Genomic DNA, 19,039 nt, shown 5'->3' with positions numbered 1-19,039 from the left:
ATACACTATATACTGGTATTCACGCAGGGTGAGAAACGTTCAGAGGATTATGACCATCTAAAAAAGCATTTGGGATTTTTCATTTCACCAAAAAGACCAACAGGGCGCATATTTGTTTCGGAAGCTCAAAAACATCTATTTCTATGATATGCCATGAGCCGCCAGATGTCGCGAAACTAAACTAGTTCATGCATAGCATTTCATTACTAGTGTGTTCCACTACGTAGGCCTACATGGTCTGGGAGACCGATATTACAAATTGCATACCACATTATCAATGTCTATCCTTGTTTTTCGCCTCGTTGTCAAAACGACCAATCTGCAATACTTCAACGCATTGTTCCACGCACGTTTCGTACCCCAAGATTGTGCGAGGACTTCTTATTTATCGGTTTGCCTAAAAAGCTCGAATCATCAGTTTTCATCGATTTGCCAACATCATTAAAACGATCCTTGTGCAAATATTTTACGCAGGGTTGACGATCCAATCAAGCAATTACATTAGTTTTGCAATTTCCTAACATCGAATGCAGTATTTGAAAAAGAGGTCTTTGCTCATTTCAAAGATTGCAAAATGATGGATGAACTCTAAAAATCTATAGCTGCGATGATTATCAGCCCCAGAAATAACCCAGAACGAAGGACATGAAGAAAGCGGTTGCCATGATTATTGTGATGAGAAGTATGCCTTAGATATCTTTCGGATTCGCATGCTGTTTACATGCAGTTCACGTTGTCACTTGTAACGTAGCACTTTAAGAACGAGCAAGCCATTCCTTCAGAGTGGATTTGGAATTGGTTAGTATGAATATATTGTAATAATCTGCCTTGGATTGGTGAGAAAATCTTAGAGTTCGAACCTGTCTTGATTCCCGTTAAGAGCTTGTAAGAATCTGGCATGAAGTCCGGTTAAGGTCACGGTACGTTCGCAATGGGCAGTAAAGTGTGGGCGATTCAACGGTTCAAACTACATAGGCATAGTTTTTGATGGTCTACTGCAATGCTTGGAACTTGAAAATGTTGCCTTGGCTCACGGTTGCTTTGCTGTGTCAAAACAGCGGCCAACAACGAATCCTTGAACCTGGTAAAACCACGCGCGTCCCTGCGAGATCTCGTGATATTTGGGTGGTCGATTTGGTCCGGTAAACGTAGCAACAATCCAACCTTGCGTCAGGAATTGGCGGAGGCGCAATGACTTGGGACCAGGCTGCGAATCCTTCTACCCCTACTGAATGCAACAGGAAGCATCATGCCGATGGTCGACCTGTTGTCTGTGACGTGATCATAAAGCGACTGATTGATTGGTGGGTGCGCTGATCCTCATGGATTACGTTACGTCTCACCTCCAATGCCGGAGAGTGATAGCTCTCCACCAATAATAGCTTTATTAATTGCCACATTGTGGCAATGTAATGTACTTAGGCCGAAATCAATTCTTTGGGCTGATTCCTGGCTAATTGATTCTGAGGGAGCGGCGGGGGATTGAAGTAGCGAGGGCATCTGTACTAGGAGTTAGCAATACGTAATACACTACGCAGAGCCCCTGCATCGCTTGTAAAGAGAGGTCGCATCATGTAGGCAATTTCCAATCTCCATACAGAGGTTCTGAGGTTCATGTCATCTCCAGGATCATGAGTGTACCTCTACTGCATGCTGCTGGTTCGAAATGCTCCATCCATAGGTTCTGAGGTTCAAGTCATCTCCAGTATCTGCTGCATGCTTCTGGTTCGATATGTTATTAAGAGCTCTCTAAATCGCAATTCGGGCGACAAAATTACCAGATCCTTTGGCTTTGATTAAGATTTTAATCGATATTATAAACTTCCCTCAAACATCTTTCGAGCGCAACCATTTTAGGATCTATTTGAAGTATCACTACGCATGTGCTAGGAAGTGCGCTTGGGGTTTACATAGAAGGGAACCCGACAATCTCGCAATGAAATGCTACGTAGCATTTGCTTCGGAGCGAAAGAACGCTAGTACACGGTGAAACCGTTACTAATGGCGAGGCTAGGAGATTGGGGGAATCCTAGACAACGAGGGAACATATAAAAAGTGGCAAAACCGGTGACCGTTATACTTTGATAGTTGTACCAGAGCGAGCCTCCTGAGAATCGGTGACGTCACCAAAGCTGTATCATGGTAGAACTTTTCAAATAAATATTTTCAGCGAAAGTTTATTTTCTCTGAGGATAACTTAATTTGTAGAATGCCTCTTTGTGCTCGCCAACCCCGACCATAACGCCCTCGTGTAGTTGGTTTCCCAAACTGCCAACATCCCAGCCAACATTTCAACTTGCCCACGATACCCACCCAATAAATCAAGGCAGATATTTTCCCCTTGATCCAGGCAATCATCCGAGAAAATCGATTAAGTGATCACCAAATCGAGAAGTCCTTGGAGACCCCTAGTGGAAATGTGATGAACCACGTATTCCGTAGCAGAAAACGATTTCCATGAGAAAATCTTTGAAATCACTCCGGACATTGGGTCAATGAAGGCTTGATTCCACTGTAGTGGTAAACCGCCGTAGTTTGCCGCTGAAGAGCGAAATTTCGAATGCAAAATATATATTGTCAATGTGTCAATCCGAGGGACGAGGGGAGGGAGTAGACCCATCCACCGCGTCCGGAGTATAGTGAAATCACTCATTGAATGTAAAAAACACGCAATTTTGCCTCGTTTATTTTGTTATTGAAAACGTTGTCTCCGACACATTTTTGCCACTTGGAGAAAAGAGTGTGATTCAATTATAGAACTAGAACTGACATCGCAGCATCTAGAAAATGACTCCATAGTTTGGAGGACGGCTGGTAATCTGCGCATAGATAATCTACTGGAATTTCTTATCGAGTCCAAACTACCTGTTGATCCAGTCGCCCAAGAAAAAAACATTTTACTCCCCTGCACCAGGGAGGTATTCAACCTGAAAGCCTGACTATATCAATACCGGTCCCTAAACAGGAAGCTGACGCACTAATGGTCACTCTTGGTTGTGTTTATGTCGTTGCCATGGTAGCAGGTCCCATAGGAGACGAGCAATAATGTGGGTTTATTGAATGTACAAAACGGTACAATTGACTGAGCATTTTGAAAGAGGGAATCGGGTTTTAATGGTCTCAAAAACCGATCATTGGCCTTTTTGAAATGAAGCCGACGCGTCAAATACACACTTATAGTGACATGATGTGTCTCATATCAAATAAGGCCGACATTGCTACTCAATGATCACCATTATCACTATCAGCAAGAGACATTGCTATCATTGATTGTTTTGGACCGTTGCACGTCTTGGTACGAAGTACATCGAGACTGATACTGACTGCCTGTGGGATCAAAACAAGGGCTGGAATTCGTGAACCAACGCTATTTGGTTTACTTGGATTCCCCGGCTCTGTAATTCATTTTGCTGTGTATAGTGCCCGTGCGTGAAGCTGTTTTTAGGATAGCCGTTTGGAGGGTGGCTTGACGATCACATCGCTATATTTAGGGGTCAAAACACGGTAAAAGGGTTCGGGCGGAAGAGGGAGCATGCACAAAATCCAAAGAGGTCTCAAAGAGACCGAAAGGCAAGAAACTTCGCCCCCTGTACATTGTGTAGTGCATTGATGTGCAGGGGGTGAACTTGATGAAAATGCGGAAGTTTCCTACATTTCGGCCCCTAACGGAACCTCTCAGGATTCCTTCTCGTTCTTCAACTTACTCGCAACCCTTCATAGACATTTTACAAACTTTTAACCCCTTACCGACCATTGATTAAGTGGCCTGTGGTTCAGATTCATTCCGGGCGACCGTTTGTTGACAAACGGCCGGAATGCCAGGCGCAGTCAGTAGGTGAGCCGCTTGATAACACGGTTAAGCCGTAGTATCAATACCGCCTCGCACTGGCGATCAATCATCATCCATTTGCCTCATCATGTTCATATTGATTAACTAAAGTCATCAAAGAGATTGTCAAGTGTTGACAGAAGTGTAACAAATGATCGACAGCTACATGGGATTCTTCGGTTTTTGTTCGGGTGCGTCCGTGTGGAGTCGGGCACAACTCGAGAAAAGGCAGCTTTCTAACATAAAGGCTAGAAATTCCTCCAAATATGTGATAGACAATCTCTGAAGTATATACGGTACCATTTGACCATTGTGAAAGTGATTTCGAAACATTTCTTGATTATGATGATTAAAAATCTCGAAATACAAATTCTATTTCCCCAACATGTTAATGCTTTTTAAAACCAAATGTTTTTTAGAAGATGTTCATATCAGACAGGTTTCGAAGGCCTTACGAAGAGCTACGATCGACAAGTACGAAGAATGGAAATGTATTTTGTCGACAATTGTTTTTTTTTTAATTGTCCCGATTTCTCCCATAACTAAGTATAAAAGATTGTGTCACGTAAGTGAATTGGCACATGGCTTTACGACAAAACCGACCTTCTTACTTCGTCCTTCGTTTTCCGTACGGATTACGAAATCTAGGTAACTAATTTATTTTCAGATTTATTTTGAATTGATATCGACAGTAGTTCGATCCCACTTTGACCTTGGAAGTTGATACCGAATGACTCATGAAGCAATGACGTCAACAAAATGGCCGCAAAGGATGGCCGATCGTTTGTTGAAGCGTCCAGTGTCTTCGCGAGATAACCATTAATCCGAGATCCAATTGTGTCGCCAAGATCAATAACTGATTGATGGGTATTTACTCGGCTCAAGGTGGTCAATATTAAAAGGGAGGTAACATACTGAGTCATGATTTTCCTACGTTTGAAAGTTCCGTTAAAGTGTTCAATGGTGGCCTTGGGATGAATCAGGCTACGCAGAAAGACTCCTGTGCAGCCGAGGAACAACATCGATCTGCTTGGAGAATGGGTACGACAATTGTACTGTGAGTAATGCATAGTAATGCCATTCTACAATCATTTGTACAAGTTTAAGTCCAACCTTGAAATAATAAATTTTGATCGCTTTGATCATAGTGATATTCTCTGTCATTTTTCTTGTTATCACCTGTTGTCTTGTATGATGGCGATATTACGCATACATGAAAATATGAATTCTTTAACAAAAGAAATTCCTCATCTCAAGAAAATACCACATTTCGATATTTTACACCAAAATAGCTGCCGGTCACGACCCAAACCTTCGCAAATGGCACCGCAATGAGACATTTTCACCATAGATCACGAAAAACAACTCGACCAATCCGCCCTCCGTGCAAATAAAGGCAATTAGCAATGAGTTGTCCGTAAAAAATCGCTGCCTCCTTCATTCCATTCGCGCGACTGGCTGCAGTGTCAGCCATCCAGCACGTTTCTCATTGTCGCCGTATCGTTGCATTTTGGGATATTTATCACCTACGCTTGGCCGACAGATTTATGCAGGAGATTGTTGACTACTGCCGTTACATCCGGACTGGACGTGCCGATGTCCGTGATAGTCGTGGGGAAAAACTGATGTGAATTAAAGAGGTGAAAACAGGAGATACTGGTTCAATCTCCCAATGAGAAGATACCTAGCATTTGCTGTGGACTAGCAAAAATACGCTAGTATACGGTGCAAATATCACTAGGTAACCGTTACCAATGTCGAGGCTTGGAAATTGATACTGATTGTCTCAGAGACAAGACCACCATTGATTTTTTAAGCCTTTTAGCAGTTAAATTGTCAATGTTTGACCGCGACGCATCAAATACTGCGTGGGGTTGTGAATCTGAAATTTTGATATGATATTCCGGACAGGCGGGCAAGTAAATGGTGAAAAATAAACTGGTAGTTGACCACGGAAATTTTTTGATAATCGACAAATTAGACAGACTTTGATATTTCCACTCTTTTCAGCCAACTGGTAGAAAAAACTCAAAACACTATTACCCAATTAGCAAAATTCGAAATTAATTTTTTCATCAAATAATTTCTTTATATCTGTAGACTTGCCACAGCAAATATTTTTTCAATACCTCTCCAAATATGTACTTGAGAGTTAAAAACATGCACTCGTCTAATTGATAGGCCTCGACACTCCAACCTATGAATATTCATTAACGGTCTTGTCTCCACACCAAACACAACGAGGGTGGAGACAAAATGAGACCAAAATAGAGATACGCCTAGCCAAGGATTTGAGTCGGATGGTAACTCCAGCCCCAGTGATGTTTCATAATTGACCGCGGAACAATCCATAGGTACAGCGACAGTAAAGAATCAATTTCGAAACACCTCAATCAAACATTGAAATGTGACAATGGTTACGATACCAAAACCGCTGCAGCCAAAACGTGGCGCACTCTAAAATGCGTAGAAAAAGAGATATACATGTACTGGTACACATGTACTACGGCATTGCAACCAAAGTATTTTTGGAAAAACCCAACATAACTCTTGCCGGATATAGTGATATCGTGCAGTCACAAGACTGTATTGTTGAACTATTTTTTAAAGTTCCATGTTTTGCATGTGATTAAGGGGTTTGTATTCACAGTCGTGTGTTGGCCATAACCACGACTTGGAAAGTGACTTTGGCTAGATCGAGGAATGATGTGCAGACCCTATAACATGTCTAGAATAACAATAATGATAATAATATTCAGTGAGGTCTTATAGCGCTTTTCCATATTTCCCTGTTCAAAGCGCTTTTGGTATACATTATTATTACTCTGGTCAGGGGTTTCAAGGAGCAATCAGAAGGCGATCACCTGAACTCGACAAGGAGGAGAACCGAGCAGTAATTCGGGTGGGAGTCGAAACAATGAGCTTTTGATCACGAGGCCGACTCTCTTCTACGGCGCCACGATTGCCTCTAACGAAGGAGTGCAGTCTTTTTGAGACACCCTGATCATTTTACAAAAGGTGATATGTTAATTGATTGATAGCTAGCAGTGATTGTTCAAGCCGGCCGCGATAGCTCATTAGATAATGTAAAATGTTTGCTAACATCAGCCTATTGTTATTTAGCAATGTGTTGCTAAAATTACTACTGCGACTAGGACAATAAAATGTTGGGCAAAAAAGCGTACTTGTTGTGGCAACAACGAGTTGGACAACGGTTGAAATCGAGAAATGCTAGCCACGGTCTGAGGCCATGGCGAATTGGCGGAATCTTCAGAAACTGTAGAAACTGGGCGGAAACCTATAATGACAATAACGATATCAAATACAACAATATTTATACTATTCCTCACATTCTGTCTCCCCACTACGGCCGATGTGGAAATGGTCCGAGAATAACATGCAGACAATTTGTTCATGCATGTTGTTTTTTCTTAATGCTTGATAAAAATCCCGGTTCAAACATTATGGAATAGTACAAATATCTATCATATATATGATATTGATACTCTCATACTGATTTTAGGCTATTTCTACTAAGTTTTCGCAGATTCTGCTAAATCGCTATGGCCATGCTCCGAGTACATGAGAAATACATATAACCGCATATCAAGTTCTAAATGGTAGCATCTATTAAGATGGTAACCATGGTTGCAGAAAAAGGGCATGGACCCTGAAATATATTGCAAAGAAATCATGGTTCTCGTTTCCTGGTGAAAGAGGTGATTTGGAAGAGATTAAGAAGATTACATGTACATGTATATCAAATCATAAACCCAGAAGGAAAGATACAAACTTACGTTACACGTACCCTGAAAGCATTCCTTGCATAATGCGACTATTAGACCTATGGGCAAAAGCAGTCAACGAACAACAGGTACACACCCACATTGATACGACAATTATCTTAACAAACAATGATATCATTTCATAAAACAACTCATTTTAAAGACTAAATTATCGCACTGGCCTGAAGGAAACTAAATAGGTACATACCTTATTAAGAAAGCAATTACTTCCATGCACTGGCAACCGTACTCTCCTTTCCCTGGAAGTGTCATATCGACGACCCGACTTAACAGATCTGTAGACGCAACTCAAACACTCAACAACAGCATTGGGAAACGACTTCGTAGATCTCCATGGTAACGTAAAGTAAGAGAATAGATGGTGCAGTTTTTGCGAAATTCTCTCTGATAACCGTCGACCAACGATTTGGATAATATTGTCGTTGTATTGACGGTGCATGCGCGTCCCTGGGTGCTATCAGCATGCATTCACCCATTGTTGTCAATATAGAAGTGATCAATCTGTTAACATCGGCGGCCGCTACCATGCAGGGTATTGCTCCATTCTGAGCCATCTTGGTATAGGAAGCCATCATGATTTAGTCGGCCATTTCGTTTACTTGCCTTTGCCAGGTTAGGCCTACCGACCATCATGCATGCTGTCTCGTGGGGGTCGACAGATGAAGATTTGCCGTGAAAACCCTTTGACAAGACAGTATAGAACAATGGGAATGTAGGCCTACATGTAGGTGCGACCGTATGGCAAGTCGTTCGTACAATGATCCTGGTGTGCAGTCATATATCGCCTTAAGTTTACCTACACTCCCGGGGCAGTCCATTGCGTGATCAATTGGATTTCCAGCGACAGGACAAGGCCGGTCCGCTGCGTCCGGAGTATGTTTATCGCGATCTTCAATATCCTTCACCGATTACGTAAATTCATCTCTTTCATAAAAACACGCAAACTGATAGGAGACGACAATGTACACTATACAGTTATACATTTAATTGCGCAAGGGAGCCAATTAACAGTATTTTTAATGGCTAGCCGGGTGCTTTTTCAAAGCACGGCGCTCAAATGAAATCATAGATGAAATGAAATATCCTCATTCGTTCAAGACACACGCCGTTCGTTAAAAATTTCAAATTTGAAATTGAATTGAAAACTTCCAGTGGCGTAAATATGTCCACATTGCCGTTGTGTAGACTGATATACATATACAATATCTAGTTTCAGCAAATTCGTATGCAATATACATGTAGCTGCACTACAGCTTTGCGTATAACTACATTTCTAATTTCCTGGCCATGGACCACCAGTAATCACGAACGGCAGTACGCCTTTAAGGCAACTCTGGCAGTTCACTCATCCTCAGATTCAGGGTTTTGCATTCCTACGTCGTGAACTTTTACGGGAGTGTATTGAAAAGCTTGGAATACGAGGATGCATTCACTTGGCTATTCTTTGTAGGTAACGCAAGCCATACGAAGAGCTACAAGCGAAGTACAAAATATGCAGCGGTATTTCATGGCATTTTATTCATCCTACAACCCAGCATTGATATAAGATAAGATATGATTTATGAGTGCCGCGTCAGTGAATCAGCACGGGTGTTGATGACACCGCTAACCTTCGTTCCTCGTCGTTACGGATTGCCAAACCTGTCTATTATCGCAAGTGCCTGCATCTATGAGCAAACGAGTAAACCATCCGCAACTCCCATCACCAACAACATTACAAAGGCTGATGGTCACCAGAAGGACAACTCAATACATAACCTACGTACTATGTCTTAATCAAGACTTCACTGACGAAGACGAGCTGCCGCACCATCCCGCTCTCCTGCATCAAGCCATCTGGCCTCTTCTGTTCTTTGCCAACAACTAGTTCCAGGCACCACTTGATATCGGTACCAGGGTAGCGAGATACAAATCACGAGTAGCACCAAGTATAGATCAGAGAACAATGAACAACTAAACTTAACCCAATAAAATGTGTTTTTTAATCGTATGTTACTCAATTGCAATTGAACCCCTAGTTACTTGCAAGAATTGCTATTAAAGGCAAGACCAATAGGATCAAAATGATACCTCTCTCATCGTCATACTTGTTAAAACAACAGGGCTACTCGGATTTTTGTGAAAGGGCAAAACTATGTAAATTTATATAGTTCACTTTTTTTCTTTATTGATCACTAGATGGACATTCAGCCGTCTTTTTGTGGGCACGTGCAATAATCTTCACAACTTAGGCAGATATGGTAGATATAACCGCAATTTGTACCCCAAACTAGGCATACATCACAAACACTGATTTCTCTACTCATTTAGGACAGCGACATCAGTATAAACCTTAATCCTTTCTTATAATTAAGCAATTGAATGTCTAGTGACAAGCCTAAGGGAGAAGATGGAATATTGGCCTCCGATTCAGGCGCAGAATCTATTGAAAACATTGAAAACAACTTACAATCACTAACTTACAATGATGTGATAAAGATAATCAAAAATACACTCATTGAAATATTCTGCTTATACCTAAATCATAAAGTATACGGCTAAGTAAGGAGATTAGATGGAAGATTATTAATAACTTTGATTGATTGTATCTGACACTCATGTTGACGCTCATCTGTTCTATAATTCGAGATCTGTATTAAACAAATTTCTAGTTCTTTGTATACATGTAGATATGTTTGAAATACGCTGACGTTAGTCAAAAAGTTTTCAGCGATATCTAACCAATTCTGTCTCGATTTCTTCCTAATGTTCCATTTGTCACATGTCAATTGTAAGGCAGTGCCGACATTGAAATCGCTCAGTTGGGACATACGGTAGTTTGATGTATCAAGACTGCGCAGAGGATTCTGAAATGCCCGATTAATTCCTGCCATAGACATCCCGGGCATGTAGTCAAGAGAGGTAACGTTCACATACAAATCATGTCCTCAGGTACACCTATCAACCAAGTGGACTCCAATGCCTTGGAACTGTTTGAGCAGTTCCTGCGAATCTTCAGGACATATGGTTTGCTGATTTTACTGATATTCGGAATTTTCGGCAACGCATTGTCATTCGTCATCTTTCTTCGAGTTGGGAGGCGCGCCGATGCCCTGACCGAGTACCTCACCTGCCTGGCCGTCGCTGATACTGGAACCCTGCTGCTGAATGGCGGAGGCTACTGGCTTCGTGATGGGCTTCCTGATCTCACCACTAATAAGATTTCGGTCAACATCGGTGGGACTGACATGTCGTGCAAGTTTATTTTATTTGCAGTCCACGTAACCGAATGCATATCTGGCTGGATCGTCGCGACATTCTCCTTAGAAAGAGCAATGGTTGTTTGGTATCCTTTACGACGACAAGAATTCACCTCTGCAAAAAGGAGAGTTGCTATTGTCGTGATCTGTTTGTCAGCTATTGCGGTAAGCATTCACCGGTTGTTCCTCATCGAAATGATTTATGTCAATGGCAACCAGGCCTGTTTCTACCCGGCTGGGGAACTCCTGACAGCAATTTTCCAGATCGACACAGCGCTTTACATATATTTCCCTTGTGGGTTAATATTTGTCGCCAATATAACAATAATCACAGGAATCATAAAATCGCGGACGTATGCGCGAGATGAATTGCAGTCAGTCACGAAACAGCCAAAAGAGGGCGGATTGATTATCTCTCTGATGTCTGTATCAACGTTATACGTCATACTTTTATTACCGGCTTCAATTATATGGACATATATGTTATTCGCTAATAACGACACTACTATCGATAGAGATAGGTTAACACTTGCTTTGCGTATCAGTGTTTTCTTTGATCAAGTGAGTGTGATTAATTATTGCTGCAACTTTCTAATCTACGGCTTCACCTTAGCTTTCTATCGACAAGAAGCTGCCAAGATTCTCACGGCCTTTTGCTGTTGCTTGCATCGGAAAAAGAACTAATCAGCGGCCCATGCATACGAGGACAAGTACTCCTAGATACCAAGGTGCCGCTCCAGTCCAGTCCAATCCAATACTTGTCGACCCAGAGTTTTCGTGGTTCACCACGTATTTATAGTGTAAAATTAGGGAGTTTTCGCAAATCACCCGAAACGCAATGGTGAACGCCTATCTCATTGTTCGACCTCATGATGCCGAACAAGGGGATATGCGATCACCTTCTGATACTTCAGGTCGCGGTTTCTCAAGACCTCTCGACTCATTTTACTACACTTATACAAATGTACACCATGTCAACATGCGCTAAATCGTGTAGATATAGTAGGTACGGGAACGTGTATCCGATATCTCAGTGCAAATGTCAAATGAAGTGGACTTTATGTGCTCCCTACGTGTCATCAAACACACTTCGGTGAGAACTTTACAAATTTTTAAAGAGTGGGTCAAGGAAAGTGCACAAAGATCAGATATTTGTGGACGAAGTACCAATAAAATTATTGAAATATGCAATCGATATTATCGTGTTCTGGCTTAACCTCCGTATTTTATTGCAGTTTTTATTTCTTTATTGACTTATTTGAATGTTAAATAGAACTCGGCCACTTTTTCACCCTGTTGTATAGAAACTAGATATAAAGTGCGATATCTGGGGTGCCCAATGGTACAACGTGTTGTCAAATCAACAGAGCAGTAAGTGGAGGAGTGTCAATATTGCATTGGAAAAATGGCCATACCAAGGCATGTCGACTTGCTGCGAACGCTAGGTAAGCTTTTCTCTCCAGATTTTAACCTACATCGGATAATATATAATTATGGCAAGCTGTATATTAATACTAGAATTGGTAAAAGTCTTTGTATGTCTGCGTCTCGAATCCATATTTTCAGCGCAAAATGTGTTTTTCGTGTGATTTTTAGTATGAACATCCTGAGATCGTGTGATTTTTTCGTCTGAATAGCCGACCAGGCTAACATACTAAACAACCTTAGCGGTCCAATTTTTTTCCTCATTTTTTCCGTGATTCTTATCATTTTTGAAAAACTTTCATGCAGATTTTTCGAGAATAAACCGTACCGAGCGAAAAATGTCCGAATTCAATGCACTACGTCAATGTACACAAATGCATACAACGTTTTTTATTTCGTTACCATGGTTACTTAAATGAAAAATATTCTGTTTGGTTTTGAGGTGAAGACCAATAAAAACCAAACTTCAACGAAATCCAACCAGTAGTTTGCCCTCCAGAGCCCCAAACGATGAGTCCATAACATTTACGAATGGACTATAGTCTGGTTCCTCTTTCCTAATGAATACCAATAATCATTCAACTGTTTTTTCATGATTGTTACAGTGACACTTCGTTATGCTCATAGAACTCTTCAACAGAAGCCGCGTTGCTATGGTCGTAGGGTTGTACTCGTGGACGGTGTGAGGACGCCATTCGCACAGATGGGCACAGATTATCAGGACCTAACACCCTACGATCTAGCTAGGGGCATTCTGCAGTATGTATAACCTTCTTGTCCCCATCTTCTTTTCCAACAGAGGGGAAAGGGTATGCTGAAATGAGTGTACATAGTAATTCGTAATTCTGTATAAGCAATGATAAATTCAATGAAATAAGATAAAAGGTAGTAATTTTTTCCCCCACGAGAGCATTCCCCCCCCCCCCCCCCCCAACCTAAAAGCTAGCTACAGGCTTGGCCAAAAACCTCTCTCTCGAAAATACGATATATGCTTGGGGGTATGAGATACTCCTAAAAGATATGGACGCCTCTTTCTGTAAATTTACACACTTCCGTCTTACCTTGCAGGCTGGTTCAGAAGAAGACCAATCTAAGAAAAGGTAAAATAGCCTTCAGCAGCCAAGGTGTCAAAATAATTGTGAAAAGTCACACAAGTTCGCTTCAAATATTTCGAGATGCATTATCATTTCGAGTTTTATGATGTTTTCTTATTCGTCAACATGCGAAATCTTGAGACTGTATTACATTTAGGCCGGGTCTATTTGGCAAGCCGCTCGCCGAACAGGCATCTGTTTTTGTCCTGTTTGGAGAGCCGCTTGCCAAACAGCACTAAAAAGCCACCCTGTTCGGCCAGCCGGGCTTGCCAAACAGGTAAAAAATCTACCCTGTTTGGCGAGCTGGAGACTTTACTTTAATATTAATGAGTTCGGCTCTCCATTCAGGACAAGAAAAAGTCGCTGTTTGGTAAGCCGGTGTGCAAGGGATAGTAGTCCTAGGGCTGATAGTCCGTGTAACAATAGCCCGCATTGCTAAATGTTTTGGTTAGGGTTAGCGGTACAATAGATCATGCTGCTTAATTGGTCAAATACAATGCTACCGGACTATGACTCCAGGGGGACTATATCGGCTGTCACACCGGGCTTGCCAAGTAGTCACTTCCTTACAATTTAATTGTATCACATTTTAGAGCTCGTGGATTATATCGTTATCGGTAGCGTCCTTCAAGAAATTAAGACGTCAAATTTGGCAAAAGAGGTAATTATGATTACTTCTGGTCGATGGTTCAGTTTTAGCGACTATCTAGCGTCATCGAAATTAATCTCCGCACTTGATTGGACAAACATCGTCATGTGACCGGTCCATAAAACTGACACTGCTCCGTGACGTCGCGTCCCGGGGCAGCATCATAAAATTGACAATTTTAAAAAGGGCTACATGTAATTTGAGAAATAATAATCCACCGGATTATGCGTGGTTGCCTCAATCTCACGTATGAGAACCTATGAGTCAATTTGTCACAAATATACATTCCGATACAGTGCGGAGGTCAGTGGCTTAATCATATTCAGACTTTTTCCTCCGAATATTTGGTATACTGATCTCTGGACGCTGGTCGATGTGCACTACGGTGTCTGCAGACACTGCCTCGCCGCTTTCGATTCGTGCACTGGGGGTAACGGGTATATTCCAAATGCACATCACGAATATGCCCGAGAGTTCGGCCTCGGTCTTACTCGGGAATGTTTATTTGACCCGTCAACTTTAAAAAATATATTGTCTTCCCCGTAGGCAGCGCTTGGTGCAGGCTTCCCGGACATAATTCCAGCTCACACACTCGCACATGCGTGCTTGTCGTCTAACCAGGCAGTCACAACTGGCAAGTATATTCTCTTCCACCAGGGGAAGCTTGCTTTGTATTATTTGGCATATTGGCTCTCTACGATCACTTCGGGCTACTCTCGCCAGTGCCTGTGTACTATCCATACATTGAGAATACTTGTACCTCAATGGTTACCGCGTGGAAGGAGAATTGCATAGATGGATGCTTTGACGGTGATGAGATTTTGAAATTTCTTTGGCTTCACTGTGGATATTCATCATTGCGTTTCTACTCCATTTTGTGTTCAAGGTATGAACCTGATCAGCTCGGGTGTCTGTGACACGGTCCTAGCCTGCGGAGTGGAACTCATGTCAGACATCCCGATACGACACAGCCGCAAGATGCGACAAATCATGCTTGAGTTTAACAGAGCGAAAACATGGCGGCGCCGGGTGGCACTCCTTTCCAAGATGACCGACCCTTCTGTGTTCGCCCCAGAACTTCCTGACGTGGCGGAGTTCTCGACCGGTGAAGAATATGGCCATTCTGCAGACAGACTGGCCGCAGCATTTTCAATATCTAGAGAGGAGCAAGACGATTATGCTGCGAATTCTCATCGGAGGGCCCAGGCTGCTGTTGACAAGGGATACCTGGTCGATGTCATGCCTTTCGGTATTCCAGGTAATTTTGAGTCTGCCGGAAAAAACATGTCTTTTGGTGGGAATGTTCACTGCGGGTTTTAAGACCCATCTTCGCATTAACATTTAATGCACGAATGAAAAGGGTATCCTCCAAATGACATCAAAACTCCGACAAAATTGACGCCACCCCTTTGTCACGCCAATGCAATACCCAAGTGACAGTCAGCGCCAAGTAGAGGGGGTCGTGCGTTTCAGTGGTACCCAGGCTGGTGGGCAAAACGGCATTGAAAGACAGAGGCGATACGTTTTGATGCATTTCACTAGTCTGAACCTTTCCTTTTTCTCTTCGGGTATCAGGAAGTGATGTAACGATTACCAACGACAACGGCATACGTCATACCTCATTCGAAGCCATGACAAACTTAGAGCCGTATTTCATTAAACCTCACGGAACTGTCACAGCGGCCAATTCTTCGTTTCTAGTAAGTATATTCAAAATCAATGACATTTCGGCTATTGGTCACGCGATGTTCAATTGGTGACCGTCAGTTACGTCACAAACCTCAGCTTTCTCTCTTCCCCAGGCACGTTACCAGAGAGCTGCAATATACGGTCTGCTCGAATGTAAGCAATATATCACAACGTTAACATTTTGAGAAGACTTAAACGAACCATTTTGTGCTGTAGTTATATAGTTTTCTCACCAGATTTGTTCATCTGTAAAAATTTCACGACAGTATGTTAGAATGTACGGAGGAATTCTGCAACCCTACAGAACCCCGTAAAGACAAAAGCATTTTATCATAATTAGCCCTTGAGCGCCTGACCGGAGAAGTTGCGATATCGACCCGCGCGAGAAGTCAAAACGAATGACTGCGTTTTGACTTCCCAAGTCCCGTCCATTCATATGAATAGGTTTGATAACGGGTATACATGTACTCTGTTTTTCAGGCGGATGGTGCGGCTGGTTGTTTGCTAATGTCAGAAGAGTCTGCCAAGCAACAGGGGTTCGTGCCTAAAGCTTACATCGGAAAGTATAGCTATGTGGCCCAGGACCCCAAGGATCAAATGTTATTAGGGTATGTCTCAAGTGTACTTCACAACGCAGCTGAAATCCACGAAGTAGGTTCTTAAAAATATGGAGTTTTGAACGGCCTGGTCAAAATATTCTGGAACTCTGTGACCTTGAAAATTGGGTGGAACGAAAAACTCATGTGATCTTTGATGTATTCGCAGAAGGTCCACCTACCATAAAAATTTCATCACATTCCGTCGATTTGTAAAGGAGAAAATGCAATTTTTCCGTGTTCAGCAAATGCCTCCCTGGTGGTGAAAGCGGGAATCGGAACGACGCGATTTTCAATAGCGAACAGCGCCTACAGATATGCTGCACCTTTACCGCATATGAAAAGAAAATCTTGAAGCAGTCTCAAGTTCGAGAGTTTACGTCGTATCGATGGACGGACAGACGGAGGGGTAATTAAGAGTATGGCGAGAGGGTGGTAAAATCATGATCGTTCCTTCCTTTCCTTACTTTCAGAGAAGCACATGCGATACCAAGAGTACTATCATCGTCTGGAATGACCCTGAAAGATATAGACCTTTTCGAGCTGCAAGAAACATTTGCGGTAGGATCTCCTGCTTTCCTCAAGTTGTATAGATGGATATCTGATGACGTCACGGCGAATTTGTAAACATCATGCGCACGCGCTCTCGTAACACTTCAACGTGGTTTGCATTAATACTAAAAGTTGCGACAAATTATCCTCCAGTTGAGATTTCTCTCGATAACATAATGATGTTTAACCGATGATGTACAGCTGTTCTCGAAAATTCAAGCCGCTGATTCGAACCATCCTGAGTGGCCCAGCAACTGGTGACCCCCAGTGACGCCCAGGGATCGGCACAAAATAAGCCTTAGGCTACCCTTACAAAACATCAGCTTCGTTGATCCCTCCATTTCTCCCTTTCCTCTAGGGCCAGGTTTTAGCCACCATAAAATCCCTGGATTCTACGTGGTTTTCCAACAATTGTTTGGGTCTGCAGGAAAAGGTAAGCTTTTTCCTTCGTGTGTGAGAAGATTATGAAAACAAGCATATGCATAGCGTACTGTCTACATTCAATAGATTTCCATATATGACAGAAACAAGGGGCGCGGCTAGCTGCCTGAGGGGGGTAAATTTTGAAATTTTCGGCAAAAATCATTGTCAAAAACAATTTGTTTTGGTCACGACTGGGGGGCATTAAGAGATTAACTTCTCGCTTGCTACGCCCCTGGAAATGATGTATTTTTGAAATCTAGGCATTCTATCAGGTTCTTGATTCTCTTATCAGGTCGGTCTCCTACCAGTAGAGAAGCTTAATAGCTGGGGTGGAGCAATTGCCCTGGGTCATCCTTTCTCCGCCTCTGGCATTAGGATACTGGTGACACTAGCAAACCGGCTCCTCCAAGAAGATTGTAGCTTGGGACTTCATGCGAACTGTGCGTCAGGCGGACAGGTAAAGTCACAGGGGAAATATTACAGAACTTTGAATTGTTTTGCCTGTAATAGGTTGTCACCAATTTAGGTTGGTAACGAACGCTGCAATACAGTCGTGACTTTAAATTTGTCTGCAGGTTCCTGATAAGGCCAATCTATTATGTAATATATGAAACCTTGACTCATCTCTTGCCCCTGCTTACATATCTGAGCTCCTCCCATCCTTGGACCCCGGGCGATCCCTGAGGTCTGAAGACAACTGTCTTCTGAGGATCCCTTGGTATCGCCTGGAGACGTATGGTGGCAGGAGCTTCCTTGTGCAGGCGGCCAGACTTTGGAAAGAACTCAGTCTAGATGTTCAAAAGGCTAAGACTGTTGCCATTTTCAAGATTTTGCGGTATAAAAGTGTAAATTTTATTCATTCATTCACTCATTCATTCATTCATTCATGATTCATTCATCTCTTTGCAGGGGCATGCGATCATCCTTGAACGGCACCCCGACCATCCCGGCAACGCTTCATGATATCAGTAGGATCCGTTTTTACGTCTGATCTTGGCTTTCCTGTACATTTAATAACAGTCCTTTCGCAAATAAAGTAAAGTCATATTGTTGACTGTGTTTGTCGAATTATCTTTGCAAAAATTACTTACACTGCAGCACCGGTTCGATTTTTTATGAAAACTCCATTTTAGCCCCGGCCATGAGACATGCATCACTGTAAGATTTAAAATTTGTGTTCATACAGGTTTCTCTTTACATCATTTTACACAAATGCTTGTGATATAGCTGCACTACCAGCGCAATGTTTTTAAAAAGCACAGCGGTCATACGCCGTGTCGGCGTGCGTGACACTGCGCCTTCTGCGGATGTGGTTTCTCTGACCAAAAGCCAGAACACATCCTGGAAGGCTGCCCCTCTGTTCAACAACCGAGAAAAGCCCGTCTCGTTCCGAAAAAAACTAATGGGAACAGAAGCAGGGTACACACTAGTAATAAAATGCTGATGCATTAACCAGTTACATGTAATTTGGCGACGGACGTCTCGCCGGGTGCTCATAACCTTTTCCCAGACGTTCCAAATCCCTAGTGCTTCCCACCACTGATGTACTTCAAGTGCACACGCTGCCACTGCCAACATGGATTCCTCAGCCTAACACTCTTTACCAGAGAAAACACCGGGCTATTACCAGCGCTTCTACATGAACTACAAAGCTGAGAGAAGGCTTGTATTGTAGCTATGCGTGAATGATTATGCACCCGACTCGGGACATTCGATTAGACAGTTGTGAAAATGATA

At 42.5% G+C, this 19,039-nt stretch overlaps 2 protein-coding genes across 4 annotated transcripts in view; one reads left to right on the top strand and one right to left on the bottom strand.

Annotated features, from left to right (window-relative positions):
- Window positions 1-7,906, bottom strand: part of LOC135493830 (transient-receptor-potential-like protein) — a 29,803-nt gene extending 21,897 nt beyond the window's left edge. For all 3 annotated transcript variants that reach the window (XM_064781418.1, XM_064781421.1, XM_064781420.1), the window contains exon 1: window positions 7,823-7,906. The gene's annotated coding sequence lies outside the window, so the exon portion shown is untranslated. The remainder of the gene's footprint in view (window positions 1-7,822) is intronic.
- Window positions 7,907-12,212: 4,306 nt separating this feature from the next.
- On the top strand, window positions 12,213-18,319 carry LOC135493694 (trifunctional enzyme subunit beta, mitochondrial-like). Its single transcript, XM_064781218.1, has 12 exons — window positions 12,213-12,319; window positions 12,905-13,058; window positions 13,368-13,399; window positions 13,987-14,054; window positions 14,589-14,676; window positions 14,929-15,300; window positions 15,618-15,742; window positions 16,212-16,339; window positions 16,801-16,888; window positions 17,238-17,312; window positions 17,595-17,759; window positions 18,212-18,319. Exons 1-12 carry the CDS (start codon window positions 12,280-12,282, stop codon window positions 18,263-18,265), a joined length of 1,389 nt encoding a protein of 462 aa, XP_064637288.1. The 5' UTR covers window positions 12,213-12,279; the 3' UTR covers window positions 18,266-18,319.
- Window positions 18,320-19,039: the final 720 nt, after the last annotated feature.

This window comes from Lineus longissimus, chromosome 9, assembly GCF_910592395.1.
Source record: "Lineus longissimus chromosome 9, tnLinLong1.2, whole genome shotgun sequence".
Lineage (NCBI taxonomy): Eukaryota > Metazoa > Nemertea > Pilidiophora > Heteronemertea > Lineidae > Lineus > Lineus longissimus.
This window is presented reverse-complemented; position numbering and strand designations above follow the sequence as displayed.

What these genes read in the sequence shown, in the direction of transcription:
- LOC135493694 (XM_064781218.1), top strand. Translation starts at nt 12,280, where the DNA reads ATGGCCATACCAAGGCATGTCGACTTGCTGCGAACGCTAG. An exon ending in CGACTTGCTGCGAACGCTAG is followed by an intron (nt 12,320 to 12,904) that starts GTAAGCTTTTCT and finishes TGATTGTTACAG; the next exon opens with TGACACTTCGTTATGCTCAT. An exon ending in AAGGATCAAATGTTATTAGG is followed by an intron (nt 16,340 to 16,800) that starts GTATGTCTCAAG and finishes CCTTACTTTCAG; the next exon opens with AGAAGCACATGCGATACCAA.